The 21,328-nt window shown below is 37.2% G+C and overlaps 1 protein-coding gene and 1 long non-coding RNA gene across 9 annotated transcripts in view; one reads left to right on the forward strand and one right to left on the reverse strand.

Moving 5' to 3' along the window:
- LOC135745133 (3',5'-cyclic-AMP phosphodiesterase 4D) overlaps positions 1-21,328 on the reverse strand; it is a 218,438-nt gene that overhangs the window by 111,580 nt on the left and 85,530 nt on the right. The window contains exon 1 of one of the 7 annotated variants that reach the window (XM_065263517.2): positions 15,608-16,031. The exons of 5 other annotated variants lie outside the window; for them this stretch is intronic. In XM_065263517.2, coding sequence (XP_065119589.1) covers positions 15,608-15,891 — 284 coding nt within the window. In that variant the 5' untranslated portion in view covers positions 15,892-16,031. Of the gene's footprint in view, positions 1-15,607; positions 16,032-21,328 lie in introns of those variants that run through there. One more of the 7 variants, XM_065263503.2, reaches the window with a different exon arrangement.
- LOC135745213 (uncharacterized) lies at positions 7,537-9,556 on the forward strand. Of its 2 annotated transcripts, XR_010531105.1 has the most exons (4): positions 7,537-7,960; positions 8,616-8,682; positions 8,796-8,919; positions 9,500-9,556. It is a non-coding gene; the product is annotated as an uncharacterized lncRNA (long non-coding RNA). The 2 variants fall into 2 exon arrangements; XR_012337762.1 differs by having other exon boundaries at positions 8,616-8,919.

Consider the following 21,328-nt stretch of genomic DNA (forward strand, 5'->3'; position numbering starts at 1 on the left):
AGAATGTTTGGGCATACCAATATGGCGGCGCGGTGGCTTCACAATTGTGATGTCATGAGCAATCCAGTCATTTATATAGATCAGTGGTCTTGTCCAGGACATATGATTGGTTGAGCCTTGTCGAGCTTTAGAAATAAAATGGTGCCCAAAAAACCATCTGAAGCACAAAATCAGTATAAATAAAAAATAACTTTTTACACCTTTTGATTACAATTCTAGAGAGAAATTAGTATTTCAGTTTAAAAAAATGGGTATAGTTATCACAAAGGGGCTCTCTGTTTATATTTCAAACATAATTCCATTACGCTGCCTATGAAGGCTGTCTGAATGTGTTTCCCAGAGGTGCCTTAAAAGATTAGTCCCTTTTCTTGAAAAAAATCCAGATAATTTACTCACCACCATGTCATCCAAAATGTTGATGTCTTTCATTGTTCAGTCAAGAAGAAATTATGTTTTTTGAGGAAAGCATTCCAGGATTTTTCTAATTTTAATCGACTTTAATGGACCCCAACAAGTAACAGATTTAATGCAGTTTAAAATTGCCGTTTCAACGGAGTTTCAAAGAACTCTAAACGATCCCAAATGAGGCATAAGGGTCTTATCTAGCGAAACGATTGTCATTTTTGACAAGAAAAATAAAAAATATGCACTTTTAAACAACAAATTCTTGTCTATCTCCGGTCATCTGACGCGCCAGCGCGACCTCACACAATACGTCATCACGTCAAGAAGTCACGGATGACGAATGCGAAACTACACCCCAGTGTTTACAAGTGTGGAGAAAGAAGACCGTTCCGACGTTGTTGTATGTGGAATGATACTAATTAATGTCTTTGTGTCAGTTTATTGTTTAAAATGGTCCACAAATGTGCGTTTCATATATGTAACACGTGACCTTTCCACGGCATTACGGAATTACGTGAGGTCGCCCTGGCGCGTCACAGGACCGGAGATAGACTAGAAGTCGTGGTTTAAAAGTGCATTTTTTATTTTTCTTGTCAAAAATGACAATCGTTTTGCTAGATAAGACTCTTATGCCTCGTTTGAGATCGTTTAGAGTCTTTTGAAACTTGCCGTTTCAACTGCATTAAATCTGTTACGTGTTGGGGTCCATTAAAGTCCATTAAAATGAGAAAAATCCTGGAATGTTTTTCTCAAAAAACATAATTTCTTCTCGACTGAACAAAGAAAGACATCAACATTTTGGATGACATGGTGGTGAGTAAATTATCTGGAATTTTTTTTAAACTGACTAATCCTTTAAAGTGGCTGAAGTCAATGCATCATGAGGCAGCGAGGCAACAAGTCAGCTGCCTAAGCTTTCCTGACAAACAACATTTTGTGCAATCCATAAAGTCACTCACTTTACATTGTTACGCAGCAGTTCATAGTAAACTGAGGTGAGGCTGTTTGCTCATAACACATAATTAGTCGGAATGTGCAAACCTGTAAAATCAATAGCATGCGCTATACAATATAAACTAACATTAAGTCAACCTCTCTAGGCTATTGACATTAAAAAGTTTGTCATTGGACTGGCACTGTCATAGGTCTCATATAATGTTGCGTGATCTTTTCTTTTTAAACTCCAGTAGGTGGAAAATCGACGGTGCCTCCTCATGTCCCATTTATTTTGGGCGCATTTTTAATTACGTCCCCTCCGTCCGATGTGCTTTTAACAGAGCACTTTATCTCGACAGAAAGCCTACGCACGACTTCACCTCTACTGATGCATACAAATTCACTTTCATGTCCTAATAATTCTGCTCTCTAAAGGTACAGAACGAACAGGATGTTATTACGGGGCACATTCCCACCATGTCATTTCATCAAGGTAAGAGGACTTTAGAAGTACAGTAAATGTCAATCATTGGCCTCTTAAGACATACTGTGGCCAGCAAACAGCTATTAAGAATATGAAGCAACCTTTCTGTTGTAGACTGCATCCCCCTAGTGGTCAAAATAAAAACTGTCACAACAAAGCAGCATTAAAGGGGACATTTCACAAGACTTTTTAAAGATGTAAAATAAATCTTTGATGTCCCCAAAGTACAAGTTTTAGCCCAAAATACCATATATATAATTTATTATATCATGGTAAAATTGTCACTTTGTAGGTGTGTGCAAAAATGTGCCGTTTTGGGTCCTTTAATATGCAAATGATCTCTGTACTAAATTTCAGTGCAGATTAAGGGGCGGTACTATCCCCTTCTGACATCACCAGGGGAGCCAACTTTCAATGACCTATTTTTTTCAGATACTTGTGGAGAATGGTTTACCAAAAATAAGTTACTGGGTTGATCTTATTGACATTTTCTAGCTTGATACCAGTACTAGTGACCCAAGTATTGCACTTTTTCCATGGTATGTCCCCTTTAAAGATGAGGTGAAATTGATATGATAAACAAGCCTGTATCTATCTATCTATCTATCTATCTATCTATCTATCTATCTATCTATCTATCTATCTATCTATCTATCTATCTATCTATCTATCTATCTATCTATCTATCTGTGGTCAAAAGCAAAATTAAAACAAATATTTGCGAAATATGATGTGTGCATAATAAAATGGTTTCAAACGATAAAAAAAATTATTGCTTTAGATGAAAGAGGTTGACTTTTAGCATGTTTACACAACACACATGCAATTCAACCTCATGATGCATATACTGAACAATGCCTGTCTCTCCTGACTGAAATGCAATCTATGGAAGGCTGTTATTGGACGAATGGCTTCAAATGTCCTTAGCTTTTTAAGCTAAATTGTTTATTTGATGTCTTCTTGCCTGGCAATACATCTGAACATCAATTTTGCTAAATATGTCGCAAAATTGAATCATAAAACATTATTATGATGATGATTAATTTTAAGTAAGAACTGCAATGCTTCACACATGCTTAACAGATAGTAAATAATGTCCCTCTTGCATGGGAAGTTTTTCTCATTGCTCTTGTTTTCACAGGTTGATCAATTCATGAACACATCTACAAACCCTTTTTCAGCCTTAGAACCTTGGGCAAAAGTGCCTGACCAGAAGAGTTTCCTGGAAAATACGGTTGCCTTGGAAATAAATGCCAAAGACGTCTTCTGCAAAGAGCATAATAATGGTAACTGTGGAAACATGTGCAGCTAACAGCACATATAAAGCAAGCGTGTTCTTCAGGTATCGCTGACGTGGGGAATATTAATGAGGATGACTATCAAGAGAGTAGCCGAGTAAAGATGTGAACGGCTGAATCCGGCTCCATTCAGGCCGCTGGTGCGATGGGAGCTGGTATACGGCACGCTCTGCAGCTGGGCACTTTCATATTGAAATGAAGCAGGCTGAAGTGTGATAGCTCAAAAGAGACCATCACGTCCTCTCTCTCGCCTGGCTATTTAAAAGAGATAAGATTGCACGTTGCATTTATCTCACTCCCTGAGCACTTCTGCGGCAGCTTAACTGAAGCTAAATAAACTGAACTCTTGCCCATTAGAGATCAGACACCCCGATTGCATAGACAACCCATCTGTTATCTGATATGCTTGAGGTATGAGCATTTATGATATCATAAAATGATCTACAAGGGAATCACTGATGTAGTCATCAGATGGTAAAAGCAACTAAAAACGTGTTTCCAGTAATGATGATGATGATACAAAGGAAGTCTAGCTGATTGGCTAAGATATTTATAAAGTAGAGATGCACCGATACCAATAGCCTATTATTCAAAGTGATGTTTGCCGATACCGACAGTTTGGTGGTTATAATCAGTGATGTGCGGGTTGATCCAAAATGAGCAGGTGCCCGCAGTTAAGAGTCATCCAAAAATATTTTTTATGATATTCGGGTCGCGGTTGGTGGGGTCATTTGAAATAAAGTTGCCAATTAACTATTTTAAAAAATTATACTTTTAAAAAAATGCGTGTCAAGAAGCGGGTCGGGTAATATATATGTACGTTGTGTAATTATTATGTATATTTAAACACACACACATACATATATTCATTTCAGAATTTATTTATGTATATATAATTTATTTATTTATTTATCATATAGAATATATTAAAATATAAATAAATATATAAACACATGTAAATGTTTCCTAAATACATACATGAATATATATACATAATAATTGCAGCACACACTCATATATTATGCAAAAAAAATCACTTTTATTTTGTATGCGATTAATCGCGATTAACCTTTGCCCAGCACGGTCCGAGTTGCGGGTGGGTTAGTTGAAAAAGTCGGTCGAGCGCGGGTTGTTTATACATTGACCCACGCATTACAGGTTATAACTTGAAGATTACATTTTCTGAATGTGATTCATTCACATAATGAACATTAAACTTGTGATGTTTCTTTGCATTTCCGTGTTCTCTTTGATTAAGAAGGAAATATTGGCCATGACTATCAGCCGATAGCAATTTTTTTTTTGCTTTTATCGGCCGACACCAACTATTTGCTGATATGTCGGTGCATCTCTACTAAAAACTAGGGATGGGCACGAGTACTCGATTGCTCAGGTACCCGAACGTAGCATCGATGATCGATCATGGAAACGATGATCAAGTGGTTTTTTATTTATTGTGGATATGGCAGCATTTGGATGGCTGGTTAGCGTTACAAGCGCATGTGGTAGTAAAGACTGAGTCTGGAGATGCGTGTTTGACGTCATGTCGGGCTACGCAGACCGGCGTATGACATCAGTAACATTACCATGCGTGTTTAAAAAACAAACAGATAATTCCACGCATCCGCGCCGCAGAAACCCGCCGATCCCGTGAAGCAACCCGCCGATCCGCGCAATGCGCGGCAGCCCGCCGATCCCGTGAAGCCGGCCACATCTCACATCACTGATGCACTATGGTTTAAAAGGATGCCATGATTTTCGGAAATACAAAGTGCAAAATGTACAGCGCCGTCAAAAGTTAAATTGGTTATCATCTCATATTTAAACATCAAATGTCAAGAGATACCAAAGAGCCATCCAAGCAGTATTACATCTTGACTGAGAACAGGTAAGAAGACGACACGACACAGCTAATCGCTACAATAATAGCAAAAGACCTAAAGCTGGTTAATGTTATGAAACTTGTGCTTTGACTGAACCTGTTTTAAAGCGCGCTGTTTATGATGCACGTCCACAAAGGGAGTTAAACTTTCTGTACATAACTTAGTTGAAAACTTAGTTGAAGTCTTGCATTTTATGCAGAAAGATGCACGGTGTACATTTATGTTATATAAAGGCTTTATATTTCATAGGGTGCGTCATATAGAAAGCCCTTCGGTTTGTGTTTATTAACCTTTTAGTTTCTCTTCATAACGCAGCTATTCCTGTAGAGGTTTCTGTTAAAAACATTTCATTTATTAATAATCTAGTATGTGTTCATTGTTCTGTCAAAGTTTCTTCAAAATTAAGTTTTATTTGAGTGTTTTTAATAAAAATATTTTCTTTTTAACCATGACGTGTACGCCCTGCCCCTTTGATTGCCCTGCCCCCAGTTAATCGAGTACTCGGGACCTATGGATTAATCGAAATGAAAAAATGACATAAATGCACATCCCTACTAAAAGCTATCAGATTGTTCAGAAAGAATAAAAAATATTACATGTGCAATGCTATATTACAAACTATATTAGATTTAATGCACTTTAATTATGACTTTTAATAATGCTTAAATAATTTTGATCTAAAATATGTCTTTAATATTCATAAACAATTTGAGGATCTCTCATAAACACAAATAAACAGCATGTGTATTGCCACCTCTCTATCAGTATCTGCTCTGTCAGTCAACATGAACATTTCTTATCTAGTTTTCATTGAACCATTCAGATAAAGCAACAACAGGAATGCCATTGAGACCAGATCACTTAATCCCACACTGTAAAAAGATTCCGTAGAAATTACAGTATTACTGGCAGCTGGATGCCAGTAACTTACTGTAAATGTAAATTTATGTTATTTACTGACAACAGTTTGTTCAAAGTTAAATGAACATTAAACATTAACAAGTCTTTGTCTTACAGAATAAAAATATAAAATAACAGCCTCATGCAAAGCATTCTGGGAACCAAAAATCCTCATCAACCTTTTTCTGGGTTTTTCCTTCAGATTTTGTTTCCCAGAATGCTTTGCTTGAGGCTGTTATTTTATATTTTTATTCTGTAAGACAAAGACTTGTTAATGTTTAATGTTCATTTAACTTTGAACAAACTGTTGCAGGTAATTAACATACATTTAAATCTACAGTAATTTACTGGCATCCAGCTGCCAGTAATACTGTAATTTCTACGGAATCTTTTTACAGTGCAACATTAATGACAGAAATGATTATTTAGAGCATGCTGCAGTCTGCATCCATAACAGCGTGTCTCATGGAAAGCTGTCATTGTTATTATAGGCAGTCAAAGGACAAATCAAACAGGGCCTCATACTGTAAATGCTAGTAAATAATTTCTCATAAAATTAAGAGCATGCAATATAAATCAGAAATATACATTTTATGGAGGAAAGGATTTGTGCTCGCCATGCAAAACTTGCTATATAATATTTTGAAGAAGTATTTACAGTAGATCTTTTTCTGGGTCAATTATATTATTTACTGTAGCTACTTAACTGGAAGTCAACAGTAAATGAACCACTTCAAGTTACTAATTCACAGGATAAGCTGTTAAAATGTGCTTTTAAGATGCAATTTTTATGAGACAGAATGTGGACGGAGCCAGATGTCTTGCGTAGCAACTACACACCACGTGTGGCATCTTTTCAACGCATGCCTGAGTCATCTGGACCGCGCCAACCAACTGTCCTTTTATCCAAGATTAAGTGTGGTTTTTGCAAGCAAATGTGCTGAAATTTCAGCACACACAGACTTCACAAAATCTCTCTCTAAACCAGGCAAGCCTATCATTGAAAACCTGAGAGCTTTTAATGAGTTGGTTTATTGTGTTGTGGGTCAGTGGCCGAGGGTTTTACAAGCAAACAAGATAAATTCAGTTGGGTGCTTGTAAAATCAGTATGTTTGAGCATTTTTTATGTTGTGGGTGTGGGTAGTTTTTCTTATTTGTTTGACTTGTGGCACCTGTGTACACAACCAAAATGAACTTGTGCTGTCTGACCTGTTTGTTTATTCAAACAGAAAAATGAGTGGATTTCATTTGGGTCTACTTTTGTTTTGTCAAGCTTCAAACTCCATGCTATTAAAACAACGTTTGCTTTAAAATATTTCTATTATTTGATTTTTATAAAAAATCTCATAATTTGTCAAGCTGATGGGCAGTGATCCGACATATGGTGCACATGCACTTTCGGGCGACCTGGGTTCAAATCCTGCCTTTTGCGGATATTGAGGAAAACATTGCAGGATCTTTCTAATTTTAATGGACTTTAATAGAGCCCAACATTTAATACTTAACTCAACACTTAAGTTTCAAAGGACTATAAACAATCCCAAACGAGGCATAAGGGTCTTATCTAGCAAAACGATTGTCATTTTTGACAATAAAAAAACAAATATACACTGTAAACAATTGCTGTAAATTAACAGCCAATTTTCAACAGTAAAATACTGTTTTCATGTTAAACAGTTTAGTACTGTAGTTAGCAATGCATTGTGGGCTGATTAAATTGGAGCAACAAGACAGAGGCCCTCAACAGTAAGTTGATGTTTTAAATTACAGGACAATACAGTATTTTCTCGAAAATGCGTGTTGACTGGGGAATTTGGAGCACGGTCAGAAGCTAAGAAATGTTAGTCTTATAAATTGAAGCTAGCCTATTACTTTTGGTCAATTTTCTTTAAAAAATACAGATATAATTTGCCATTAACTCCTGGATGGAATTTCGGGAACCATTATTTGGATAGGAGATTTTCCAGAAGAGGACGTACAATTTAGATGACGTGCTGCACATCGTCAAGTGTTCTTCATCAAATTGATCGGGTCTTGCATCTACAAATGAAACGGTAATTCAAATCTTATTCATATTGCCAAGAATGCTTGATATCAACTGATAGAAGCTTATCTCGCTAGGGATTTAAACGTGTCATCTAACAGTGAGGCTTAGATTTGAATAGCCATAACAATATTACTTTTACTTCTGAATTTGAGAAACAACACTTATTAAAGAATTTATTTCAACCAAACCATAGAATTATATGAACATCGACTAACCGAGATGGTTTTGTTGAGTTTTATTTTGTTTGTGTTGACTTTAATGAAAAGTGTTTTACAAACAGTTAACAAGAAAATAAAGCTAATTGTAGCTCGGTTTAAGTTGAACTTTGCATTTTTCTTTTTAAACGCCAAATTGGTGTAAAATATTGTCTTTCTGGACTCTTTGTGAATGCAATGTGTGTACTAATTTGTGGGAGTACTACTACATATGTAAAAAGAGAGGTGTAAATTATTTTGTGGTTTAAAGGATGCTGCATGTAAATTGTTACCCTTTAAATTTTGGATGTCAAATATATTTAGAAGTTTGATTGTAGGTACTTCAGAAGCCTACCTCGTTTACCTCTTGGTTACATTCCACCGAGTGTTTACTAATTATTGTCCTTTTTATAAATTTTCTTCTTAAAAATCTTATTATGGTAAGGATAATGTATTTGTTCCCTTCAGGTGTCTGCCACTGCAGTTGATGTTGAGACAACTCTCAGTCTTCCTGCAAGTCCTCGCCTGATACCTGGTAATATACATTTAATTTAGATTCATTGATAGAAGCATTGTATATCTTATCGGCCATTCATCTTGAGTTTACAAATGTTTAAACAAAGTAACAAGTATTTCCATGTTGTTAAGTTTTAAGGGCATCACACCAACATTTGCAATTGGACTTGCTGCTATGTTTGCAACCTACTACATTTTCAGCCTTCAGTATCAAGATGAGACAGCCTGCCCTGTGGAATTCAAAATTAATGTGTTTGTATGTTATGGATAAAATGGAATTATCCCTTTACATTTCAAGCCTCAACACCTACACACACACACACACACACACACACACACACACACACACGAACGCACACACGCACACATTCTGGTTTCCATGTTTTGTGGGGACATTCCATAGACGTAATGCATTTTATACTGTACAAACTGTATATTCTATTCCCCTTACCTACCCCATTCCCTAACCCCAACCATCACAGAAACCATTCTGCTACTTTACATTTTCAATAAACATCATTCTGTTTGATTTATAAGCTTGTTTCCTCATGGGGACATCAAAATGTCCCCACAAGGTCACAAAAACACTGCTATTCCTATCTTTGTGGGGACAATTGGTCCCCACAACGTGATAATTACCAGGCACACACACACACACACACACACACACACACACACACACACACACACACACACACACACACACACACACACACACACACACACACACACACACACAGGGTATAGACTTTTTTATAACTCCATTTGATGTCATTAAATCCACTCAATTTGTGCAATGAAGAAGACAAAAAACAATTAATTGCTTTTGATTTCAGGCGCTTCATTGATATAAATCCAGAGAGAGGGACAAATGCCAAAATCATCAAGCAAGGTTGTCTCTAACAAGAAAGGTGTGATGGTCCAGAAGTTGTCTTCTGCAGTCAAATACACATGTGGCCATGCTAATGAAGAATCTCCTTGACTTTTTAATGGAACTTCATATAGATCTGTGAGTATATACGGTAATCTTTTTCTTATTGTTTTGACAGTCTGGCATTGCCACAATTTGCCACAATAGTACTGGTATTTTTTACTTCATAAGCATTAGCTTATACTTTACACTCGTGATTGTTTAGTTTATTTATGAGTATAATTGTTTTTTGTTCTTTGACAGTGGCAGCACTGGAATAATGCTGCAGAGAGGAACAGCGGCTATCAAAGTGATGATCGTCTCTTCATCCACAAGAACTAAGATGTAAAAACACAAACCTACCTCACAGGACAATTTTAAGAGGTAACCTGCAAGTCTAGCTTGCAGTGGCACAGGTGCCTACCCTACGGTTTCATCCTAAATGTTTTTATGCATGTTATTGATACATCCTGACAAAATGTTCTACTGTACTATAATCGTTTCAAAATGGCCTTAGGTATGTTTTCAAACTTATGTCTTAAATAAAAAAGTAAACTATAGGTTATGCCCTTCACATTTGGTAAGGATTAGGGGCAGTCTCTGACGAGCAATTTAAGAATGTTAAGTTTATTGCCATAGTCTAAAGCAGGAGTGGGTAACCCTGGGTCCTGGAGGGCCACTGTCCACCAGAGTTTAGTTCCAACCCTAATCAAACACACCGGAATTTAATTTCCAAGTGATCCTGAAGATTCTAATTGGATTTTTCAGGTGTGTTTAATTAGGGTTGGAACAAAACTCTGCAGGACAGTGGCCCTCCAGGACCAGGGTTCCCCACCCCTGGTCTAAAGCAAGACACTACTGTTTCTGTTTACTTCTAGAAAGCTCTTTTCAGCATTGTCCAACTGGATTTATTTTCTTTACTTTTTTTGTAGTCATGTTGACATAGACATTGCTCTTTGAAATAAAGGTGTTTGATTTGAAAGTTTTTGTTGCTTATTTTGCATAATATTCACAATAATGCATATCTTAAGCAACTGTCTTTAGCCCTGGGAATTCATTGGCAAGTTCATTGGGAGACAGATATTTTAAATATCAATGAAGAATTTTTAGAAACTGCTAAATTGATGTTATTTCTAATACAGTAAAAAATGCTGCATATTTCTGTGATTATTTGGAAATTACAATAATATTGTTTAGGTTGTTCCTTTAACCTAAACAATATTATTTTAGTTTCCAAATAAATCACAGAAATATGCATTTATTTTTTTACTGTATTAGACGGTGAAATCATTTAAGAGTGTGACTACAGAAGTATTCTGTATTTCTGGTTTACAGACTACTACCGTAAAGTAATTTTACGTATGAATACTGTAAAAATAACGGTATACTGCTGGCGTCTCTGCTGCCAGCTCTTTACTGTTAATTATATAAATACAGAAAAATACAGTTTTTCTAATTTACAGACTACTACCGTAAAGTCATTTTACGTATAAATACCGTAAAAATAACAGTATACTGCTGGCGTCTCTGCTGCCAGCTCTTTACTGTTATTTTACAGGGAAATTTTTTACAGTGTACACTTTTAAACCACAACTTCTCATCATGTAGATCCGGTCGTGATGCGCCAGCTGACCCCACGCAATACGTCATGACGTCAAGAGGTCACAGAGGACGAACGCGAAACTCCGCCCCAGTGTTTACAAGTGTGTTGAAAGAGGACCGTTCCTACGTTGTTGTATGTCAACTGATACTAATTAATGTCTTTGTGTCAGTTTATTGTTTACAATGGTCCACAAATGTGCGTTTTATATTTGTAACACGTGACCTCCCTACGTCACTATACGCATTTACGTTAGGTCGCGCTGGACCGGACCTACACGAAAAGTTGTGGTTTAAAAGTACATATTTTTTATTTTTCTTGTCAAAAATGACAATTGTATTGCTAGATAAGACCCTTATGCCTCGTTTGGGATCGTTTATAGACCTTTGAAACTCCGTTGAAAAAACGTTAAGTATTAAATGTTGGGCTCTATTAAAGTCCATTAAAATGAGAAAAATCCTGCAATGTTTTCCTCAAAAAACATAATTTCTTCTCGACTGAACAAAGAAAGACATCAACATTTTGGATGACATGGTGGTGAGTAAATTATCTGGATTTTTCTTTTAAGAAAATGGAATATTCCTTTAAAAATCAAAATTTGATATTATATGCCCTCAATTTTAAACTCTCATTTGTTTAAAACCATTCTCATCTGACTTTTGCTTCTACAATGAATTTAATAAAAAGGCTGGAAAACGTTTAAACCCACCATCAAAGCCGTGAGACCAGAGGAAAATCAATGTTTAAGGAGGTAATAAACTAAAGCAGCAGAAGTACAACCTTCAAATTCAAGCAAAAGGAGGAAATGTGCGCTTTCGACTTGCTCTCGGGAGACACACTCGTTCTTCATGCCCTCCGACTGCAGAGTTTAACATCAAACACTATCTTACCCAGCATCGCAAGACGCATGACAGTTTCAAAGAGAACCGGCGAGGGGAAAATATGATTGATTCTGTGATCTCGCACTAAGGCACATCACACATAAACATATGTACTGTTGTAAAAGAACAAAGTCTTTAATCCTCTCCGTACGAGCGGGAAGTCCAAAGCTTGCTTTAATGAGTCTTTGCTGAACCTTTGCTTTTACTGCACTGAGGGTAATGTACAATATATCTGCCGGAAACAAACATCCTTAAGGAAATACAAAACAAAGTAGAAAGTTTTTGAAGTTTTTGAAGATATTTAATTTGCTTGTTTATGCATTTGGATTTATCATCAAGAGTACATTAAAGGGATAGTTCGGCCAAAAATGAAAATTCTATCATCATTTTCTCAACCTCATGTTTTTTTAAACCTGCACATTTACTTTATTTTGTTGTACACAAAAGAAGATATTTTGATAAATGATAAGCACGCAGTTAATGGTACCCATTGACTTCCATAGTATTTGCTTTTTTTATTATTTAATTTGTCGTTGTCTGAGTCAATGGTGTAGTGGGCAGCGCTCCGACATGTGGTGCTTTTGCACTTTCGGTGACCAGAGTTCGATTCCCGGCTCATGGTCATTTGCCAATCCCATACACCTCTCTCCTCCCTGTACTTTTCTGTCCTCTCCTTAATCACTGTCAAATAAAGGCAAAAATTGCCAGAAAAATATTTTTTTTAAAGTAACGACTGTTGTGATTTACTAAAGCCGCACAGTGTATAGTTGGCAGTGAAAAGGTGTGTCCTAGTTATTTTTGTGACCGCCCTTATCGCATATGCAATTCTAGGGGCCCTATTTTAACGATCTGAAACGCAAGTGCGAAGCGCAACGCGCAAGTGAGTTTGTGGGCGGATCTTGGACGCTGTTGCTATTTTCCCGGCGTTAGAAATAACTCTTGCGCCAGGCGCAAATCAATAAGGGGTTGGTCTGAAGTGGGTTCATTATTCATAGGTGTGGTTTGGGCGTAACGTCAAATAAACCAATCAGAACGTCATCCAACATTCCCTTTAAACGCAAGGGCGCAAGTTCCATGGCGGGTTGCTATTATTATGACGGATTTACCAGGCGCACGCCAGGAGTGGTTTACAGCCGAGGAGACCGACGTTCTTGTAAGAGCAGTCAAAGACAGAGAAGTTGTTTTGTATGGGGATAGGAGAAACCCGCCCAAATCAGCATAGGTTAAACAGGCGTGAGAGAAAATAGCCAGTGTCTCATCAGCTGGCATCCCCATTGTTGCGGCAAGCGCTACAATGATGACAGGAGACGGGGGAATCCCAAGCTTGCCAGCATAAATCGGGCACGCCGTGTAACGGGAGGTGGATCTGCCTCTACACAGAAGCCAGCAGAGGACATCGCTGCATCCACCCTCACCGATGAAAGGGTTCGGGGGCTTTGAAATCGGACCCAAGAAACGCTAGCAAGGTCCAACCCCAAAGTACTCTTACAAATCAAGTTCATATAAATTAAGGTTTCTTATGAAAACATTTTAATTATTATGTACATAAAATAAACGTCAGCCACACAACAAACTTATGAAAATATTTTAATCGGTATTTGCATGAGAATTTTTTTACGCAGCCACATAATAAATAAAAACTATCACCACAATGCTCACCACTATGATTCCCCTTATCTCGTGTATTAATATTTTTAAGTGTAACAATTTATGATTTGCAAAAATAACTGTTGCATTTGTGTAGATTAGATAAGCAAAGTGTATGCGCGTTGTGCACGCTATACATTATGGTCAAGCATGCGCCCTTAAAATAGCATAATGAACAACGCGCAACGCGCAAAACTTTTTTTTCTGGTCAGTGGTGCAATTGTTTTTTGAAACTACAAAATAGCATCAGGGATGGTTTGCGCCGGAACACGCCTCCTTTTTTGCGCTGAACCGCCCAGGGAGCGCAAGTTCATTCCCTAGTTTGCCGACGTGCGTCTGTGGAGGGAAAAAACCGCTGTGCGCCGGTGCAAAATACGAATGATACATGCATCACTGACAAGTTCACTGCTTATTTGTGACCCTGAACTAATTTGCGCTGCTCTTAGTAGACTGCGTTGGTCGTTATGGAAATGAGCTGTTGCGCTTGTGTTATTTAATTTGTGCTTTTTTACCACTCCCATCAGCGCTTTTTGGGAATTGTGCTAATTTGCCTCATTTGGTATATATGGCAACTACAGTTAATAAAAAGTTATAGAAAATCTTTAGAAGATTTTTCATTTAAAGTATTGGCAAAAGTATTCTTCCACTGATTAAAACTTATCACTGCAAATATTGAAGTATGAAAACAATTGTTGACGATCTGTGAGAAAATGGCAAAAGGCGGGGTGCATGATTTTTAAAAAAAACTTTGGAAAAGGGAGTGGGCCCGAGTACCAAAACACACTTGTAGCCAATCAGCAGTAAGGGGCGTGTCTACTAACCAACATTGTTGCCTAGGTTGCGTATGTGTGGGGCGGGTCTATCAAAAGAAGGTCCAGATTCTACTGGGGTAGGGGCGTGTTTGTTTAGGTGATTTCAAATATCAACATTGTCTTTCAGAGATCATGCACCCCGCGTTTAAGTGGAACCTGAACCAGTATCCAGTCCCTACAAACACGCAGGAAAAGAAAACATTGACAGTGAGCTAAACAAATATAAAATGGGTTTAAGCTAAAGCTGCAATTGATTCCTGTGGAAATAAATACACTTTTTTTTATAAATGGAGGGTGATTAACACCAGAACAGCAGGTCCCATGAGATGACAACATTAACAGCATCATTACTGTTAGTACAGAACAATCTCTTTCCTGCAGGTGGATTTGTGCTAATGTGAAAACGCATGTTCCTCTGTACTTAACCTGAAAAGTACTCGACAACGCAGATCACCAGATTAAGGTTAAACTCTTAATCAAACAAAACAAAGCAATGAGGTGAAAACGAGCAGAATCGTCAAAACACGGTGAAATGTGATTGTAAACACAAGGTACATTGAGATGAATGATACCCACTGGGAACAACAATGCAGTATAAACCGCAACCAACTGCTCTACGTAATCAACAATAACGAAATCAAATAACAGAGATGTACACGTATCAAGTGTACTTTTATAGATCCAATAAAAACACAATTTTTATGCAATGCTATGATGTTTATAATGCTGCAAGCGTCACAATGACCTGCAGTATTTGTCAAAGAAAAAATAATCATAAAGTCAAACATATAATGCTGTGTGTACACAAAGAGTACAAATACTGCACTGATGATTTTTCCAATTCACACACCAGAATTGTACAAAATACAACCTGATTTAATTATGTGGACTGAAACAACATTTACCCATAGATGGGGATATTTGTAACTATGGCAATGAAAGAAAGAAGGCTGACATCAAAGCATCACGCTGTTATTCAGAAAACCTTTCAAGGTAATGTATTTTAAGATTTTCACTGAAGAACGTGTGGCACTCAACTGCAAACGTGCAAGTACTGAACATTAGAAAATAAAGCCTGTTATCTAAACCCTTACCAGGTATGTGCCACCGTGAAGCGCCGCTGCTTGTGGGTGTTGTTATTAAGCAGCATGCGGCGTAGCAGCCTTGGGGAGTTGCGCGGGGACATGGTGGTCGGCGAGAGCCTGGGGGACACCGAGGACGGCGATCTCCGCTCCCTGGCATGACGAGGTCGCTCCTGCTGTAGCAGGTTCTCTCTTAGGATGCGCACCAGGTCCTCGTTCAAACCCACATGGTCTCCGTGGTGTAGCTGCTTTGGGGGAACCACCAACGTGTCCTGGCTGCCTCCCGGCTGAGCCATTCCTGGAAAGCCAAAGTGCCACTTTCCTGACACTTGTGTTTTGAGTAAAAGTACCAGTTGAAGGCAACTAGGAACGTGACGAGAAGGGGAAGAAGATAAGAGTACCTCTAAACCATTCCAGGTCCGGGTGGAAGTCAAAAAGAATCCTTGCTTAAGGCTGTCTGTCCTCAGGTAAATTCAGCAAGCGCTTCAGCTTGACTAAATGGCTGTAAGGAGCGTGTGAGCGTACGCAGTGTGTGTGTTTGCAAGGGTTGAGAGTGCATGAGGGAGGGGGGGTATCGAAGAGGAGAGCGAGCTGTGTTCACACAGAAAATAGACTCGCGCGTCAGCTGAACCAACAGACAATACTGAAAGCACATGATGCTGGTTATTGAATAATCCGGTCTCTCCCAGTGGAAGACAAGGACGGTCGCTTGTAAATACATCAGTGTCACACACACAAACAAACAGGATGGGTGGGAATTTTATTAGTGCTTCTTATTTCCTTGTTTGAAATTTAACAGACACTCGAGGGAAAATCTTGACTTTGCACAGCTTTGTTTTATTTTATGATATAGTATATGCTTCGTTTTATGAGGATTATATTCTTTATAAAATCCAACGGCGCACTGTGCACTTGCCACGAAGGGCAGATTCTGATCTTTCACAGCCGCAAAACACCTTAAACAATCTGACAAACAGGTGTAAGTTCAGTGTCGTATGGAGTGTCTCATTGAAGATCACATTGGAGGTCAAATATGATTATTAAAATGAACAGAGCCTCTAGACCTGAGTGAATGAGATTATTTCATTACGCGTAGCATGTCTAATGTCAAGGCATCATCACTTACATAACATGGCAGAGGTCAACATGAAGTGGATCAAATGGGCCCATCTTCATTGCAAGTGGAAACAGATGGTAAAAATATCTTCATAACTCTCAATTAAGTTAAGCAATTTACAGTATTTCTATATCTATACAAGGCTAATCTGCTTGCAAATTTCATTTTGTCAGCCAATCTTTGTTTCATAATCACACCTCTTTTGACCTTAAAGGATTACTCCACTTACATAAGAAAAGTGTCTGATAATTTGCATACCTCCGTGTCATCCAATGTCTTTCTTTCTTCATACTGTTTGGAAGAAAACATTCCAGGATTTTTCTTAATTTAGTGGACTTCAATTAAACCCAACAGTTTGATGGTCCAAATTGCCGTTTTAAAGAGCTCCTATTGTCCGATTCATGATTTTACATTTCCTTTGGATAGTACATGTAACGATATGCAAAAGGTAAAAACCCCAAAGTAAATGATGACGCGAGTTAACATTTCCAACGTAAATCTCTTTTCTTGGAGCACAACAAACACACAGATTGTAGGCAACAGTTTCCTTCTTGGGATTGGTTATGTAGACAATACCGACATTATCATAATTCCTCCCGCTTGGACTTACAGCCTGTAAGTTAACTCCTGTAAGCATTGCATTGCGAATCTTTCAAACATGGTAAGGAGCGTCACATTTCCGGTTGACGTCAGAGATATTCAGGCCAATCACAACGTACAGATTAGATGGCCAATCAGGGACACAGAGCTTTTTAAATCGTTGAGTTTTGTACAAAATCAAAGCGTTTGAGGGAGACAGGGATATCTGGAGCTACAAAAAATGTACAGTATGTGGAAAATAATGTGTCTTTTTAACCATAAACCACTCGAACACATTGTATTATACCAAATACACAAAATAATGTTGTTTTTAGCAATGAAATAGGAGCACTTTAATGCAGCTTCAAATGGCTCTAAACGATCCAACCGATGCATAGGGGTCTTATAGTAGTGTAACAATCATCATGTGGTTAATCACGTTAAAAGGTCATGCATGATGTATGGGAAACTATTGCTCAATTGTGGAGAAAGAAGACCATTCAGAAGTTGTTGTATGTGGTTTGACACTTATTACTGTCTTTGTGTCAGTTTATTGTATAAAATGGTCCGAAGGTGTGCGTTTTGCATACGTCATGCGTGACCTTTCAATGTGATTATGTAATACGTAAGGTCTAGGAACCGCATCTTAGGGCCAGTGAGACATTGTGGTTAAAAATTACGATTGTTTCACTACTAGATAAGACCCTTTTGCCTCAGTTGAGCCCTTTTAAGCTGCATTAAATTGCATTTTGGACCTTCAAACCAACACTGTAAAAAGATTCCGTAGAATTTACAGTATTACTGGCAGCTGGATGCCAGTAACTTACTGTAGATTTAAATTTATGTTAATTACCTGCAACAGTTTGTTCAAAGTTAAACGAAAATTAAACATTAGCAAGTCTGTATCTTTACAGAATAAAACTTAAATAACAGCCTCAAGCAAAGCATTCTGGGAAACAAAATCTGAAGGAAAAACCCAGAAAAAGGTTGATGAGGATTTTTGGTTCCCAGAATGCTTTGCATGAGGCTGTTATTTTATATTTTTATTCTGTAAGACAAAGACTTGTTAATGTTTAATGTTCATTTAACTTTGAACAAACTGTTGTCAGTAAATAACATAAATTTAAATTTACAGTAAGTTACTGGCATCAAGCTGCCAGTAATACTGTAAATTCTACGGAATCTTTTTACAGTGAAGGGTTCAATTTAAAGGAATAGTCTACTCATTTTCAATATTAAAATATGTTATTACCTTAACTAAGAACTGTTGAATCATCCCTCTATCATCTGTGTGTGTGCACGTAAGCGCTGGAGCGCGCTGCGACGCTTAGCCCCATTCATTCAATGGTACCATTTAGAGATAAAGTTAGAAGTGACCAAACATATCAACGTTTTTCCTATTTAAGACGAGTAGTTATACGAGCAAGTTTGGTGGTACAAAATAAAACATAGCGCTTTTCTAAGCGGATTTAAAAGAGTAACTATATTTTATGGCGTAATAGCACTTTTGGGAGTACTTCGACTTGGCGCAGTAACACCCTCCCTCTCCCATTATGAGAGTGAGAAGGGGAGCGGACTTTTCAGGCGAGTCGAAGTACTCCCAAAAGTGCTATTACGCCATGAAATATAGTTCCTCTTTTAAATCCGCTTAGAAAAGCGCTACGTTTTATTTTGTACCACCAAACTTGCTCGTATAACTACTCGTCTTAAATAGGAAAAACGTTGATGTGTTTGGTCACTTCAAACTTTATCTCTAAATGGCACCATTGAATGAATGGGGCTAAGCTAAATGCTATAGTAGCGTCGCAGCGCGCTCCAGCCCTTACGTGCACACACACAGATGATAGAGGGATGATTCAACAGTTCTTAGTTAAGGTAATAACATATTTTAATATTGAAAATGAGTAGACTATTCCTTTAAGTCGACTATATGAAGAAAAATCCTGGAATGTTTTCCTCAAAAAACGTAATTTATTTTTGACTAATAAAAAGAAAGACAAAAACATCTTGGATGTCATGGGGGTGAGTAAATTATCAGGAGTTGTTTTCTGAAAGTGGAGTAATCCTTGAAAGGATTGCGTTGTTTTTAACCCTGGGCTGGGTAACTATTGAACAAAACACTTTTCTGGATTAAAATGACCCGAATAATTGTTTTAACCCAACTGCTGGGTTGTTTCAACATGGTTGATTAACAATAACCTAGAAGTTGGGTAAAACAACCCATTATTTGAGTCATTTTAACAAAGAAATGTTCTGTCCCATAATTACCCATCCCTGGGTTAAAAACAACCCAACATTTTTTAGAGAGTGTAATTCTCTGCCTGACATCTTTTGTGCTTCACAGAAAAAAGACATTCAGTCATTCAGCTTCGTACCAGGATGAATCAGAATGATTTTTGGGTAATCTATCTCTTTAAATATGATACAGAGCTTTGAAAAGAGTTGTAAAAAAAGCAGTTTTACACCCCTTAGTGCGACAATCTGTGCAAAGAAAACATTTACAAAATGCAACTGTGCACATCCGTGAGCTAGTATGGAAACCTGCTGACTGCCTTTTTTATAAACATTGTCCTGTTAAATTTAACATAATTAGCACAAAGATCGAAAGTAACCTGAAGTTTCAATAGCTCAGGGAAAACAAACAAAATGCTTTATTTTAATCTTATTAGCATTGCAGGAGAACTGCACTGAATCTCCAATGACTTTAGTTTCGAGTCCATGCTAATGATTGAATTAATGAGCTCATTTCAGATTCACAGTGAAGGTGAATGATGTGAAAGATGTCAGGCAGTCTGTGAGAGTGATAGTTAAAAAGAAAGGTCCTCTAATGATGGAGGAAGACACAGAAAACCAAGCACTTTGCCTTTAAACAAAAAAAAAAGATTTTGGCACATCTGCGTAGTATCTATGTAAAATATATATATCATTTGAATGTACCACAAAATAAAGTAAAGCTCAAAATTAGAACAATTTATGCTTTTAGGGAATTCAGCCAAAAAACATTACAACAAATGGTTCCAAAACACGATAATTTTTTTTTTTTAATGAGTTACTGCCATTTTAAAGTAAATTCTTAATTTTACGCAAAATCCAATATAGTCTCCGTGTTATTCTGTCATATTTCCTCCCTTTTTCCTAAAATGCGATAAACGCCAGTCCTTCTTCTCTGCAAAATACATCTGCTCAACCAATCACAGCGCACCATTCCACGGATTATAAACATCTATGGCGGAACGTTGAATACACAAGGAATCCTAGTTTTCCTCATCTACTTTGTACTTCAAGATCAACAAACAAACAAAAACAAAATAATACTTTGATGGCATTGATAAACCTGTGGTGGTTTTCTGTGGTGGGGAAGAAACGTAAGCCAACAAAATCTAATAATTTACATGAGAGGCACTCAGGTGAAGAAAAAATGCCGGCTGTTGCTTGTTCTCCTGACAGCATCAAGCTTCTGTCATGCTAACACATTGACCACAAGGGACCTTATGAAAAACTTTACATTATTTTACTCAAAGTCAATGAAAATCGAGCTGATCGCTGTCAAAAAAGTTCAGCGACGACGTCCCAAGTATAACAGCAGCAATAACAGTGTTCTTAATATGACAAAGTAAGTGTTTTAATGAATGCCATTAATGTTTATTTTTTTAAATCGGTGTATACCACTAGTCAACTAAATGAATATAACATGGCAAAGATGAATGCACATTTATATATTGATTCAATAGATTTATAGCATTTTGAAAAAAAAACTTGTCATGGATTTATTGCATTTTGTGGAAAAAAGAATATTTTATAGTTTTATAATAAATCTTTCAAAATCAAATTATGGATTTGATTTATGTTTTTAAAACCTAAAGATGCTATTTAAAAGTTTGTAACAGAAAATAGTAGTTGTCATTTTGTCACTTTCTTGGTATAGAAAACACGTTTTTACCGAAATTAGTCGAACTATTAAACTGACTAATTAAGTTAAATACATGCTGATCTAGAAAATTAATTAGCTTGATGCTGTATAAGTAAACATAAAAATA

Source organism: Paramisgurnus dabryanus, chromosome 10, assembly GCF_030506205.2.
Source record: "Paramisgurnus dabryanus chromosome 10, PD_genome_1.1, whole genome shotgun sequence".
Lineage (NCBI taxonomy): Eukaryota > Metazoa > Chordata > Actinopteri > Cypriniformes > Cobitidae > Paramisgurnus > Paramisgurnus dabryanus.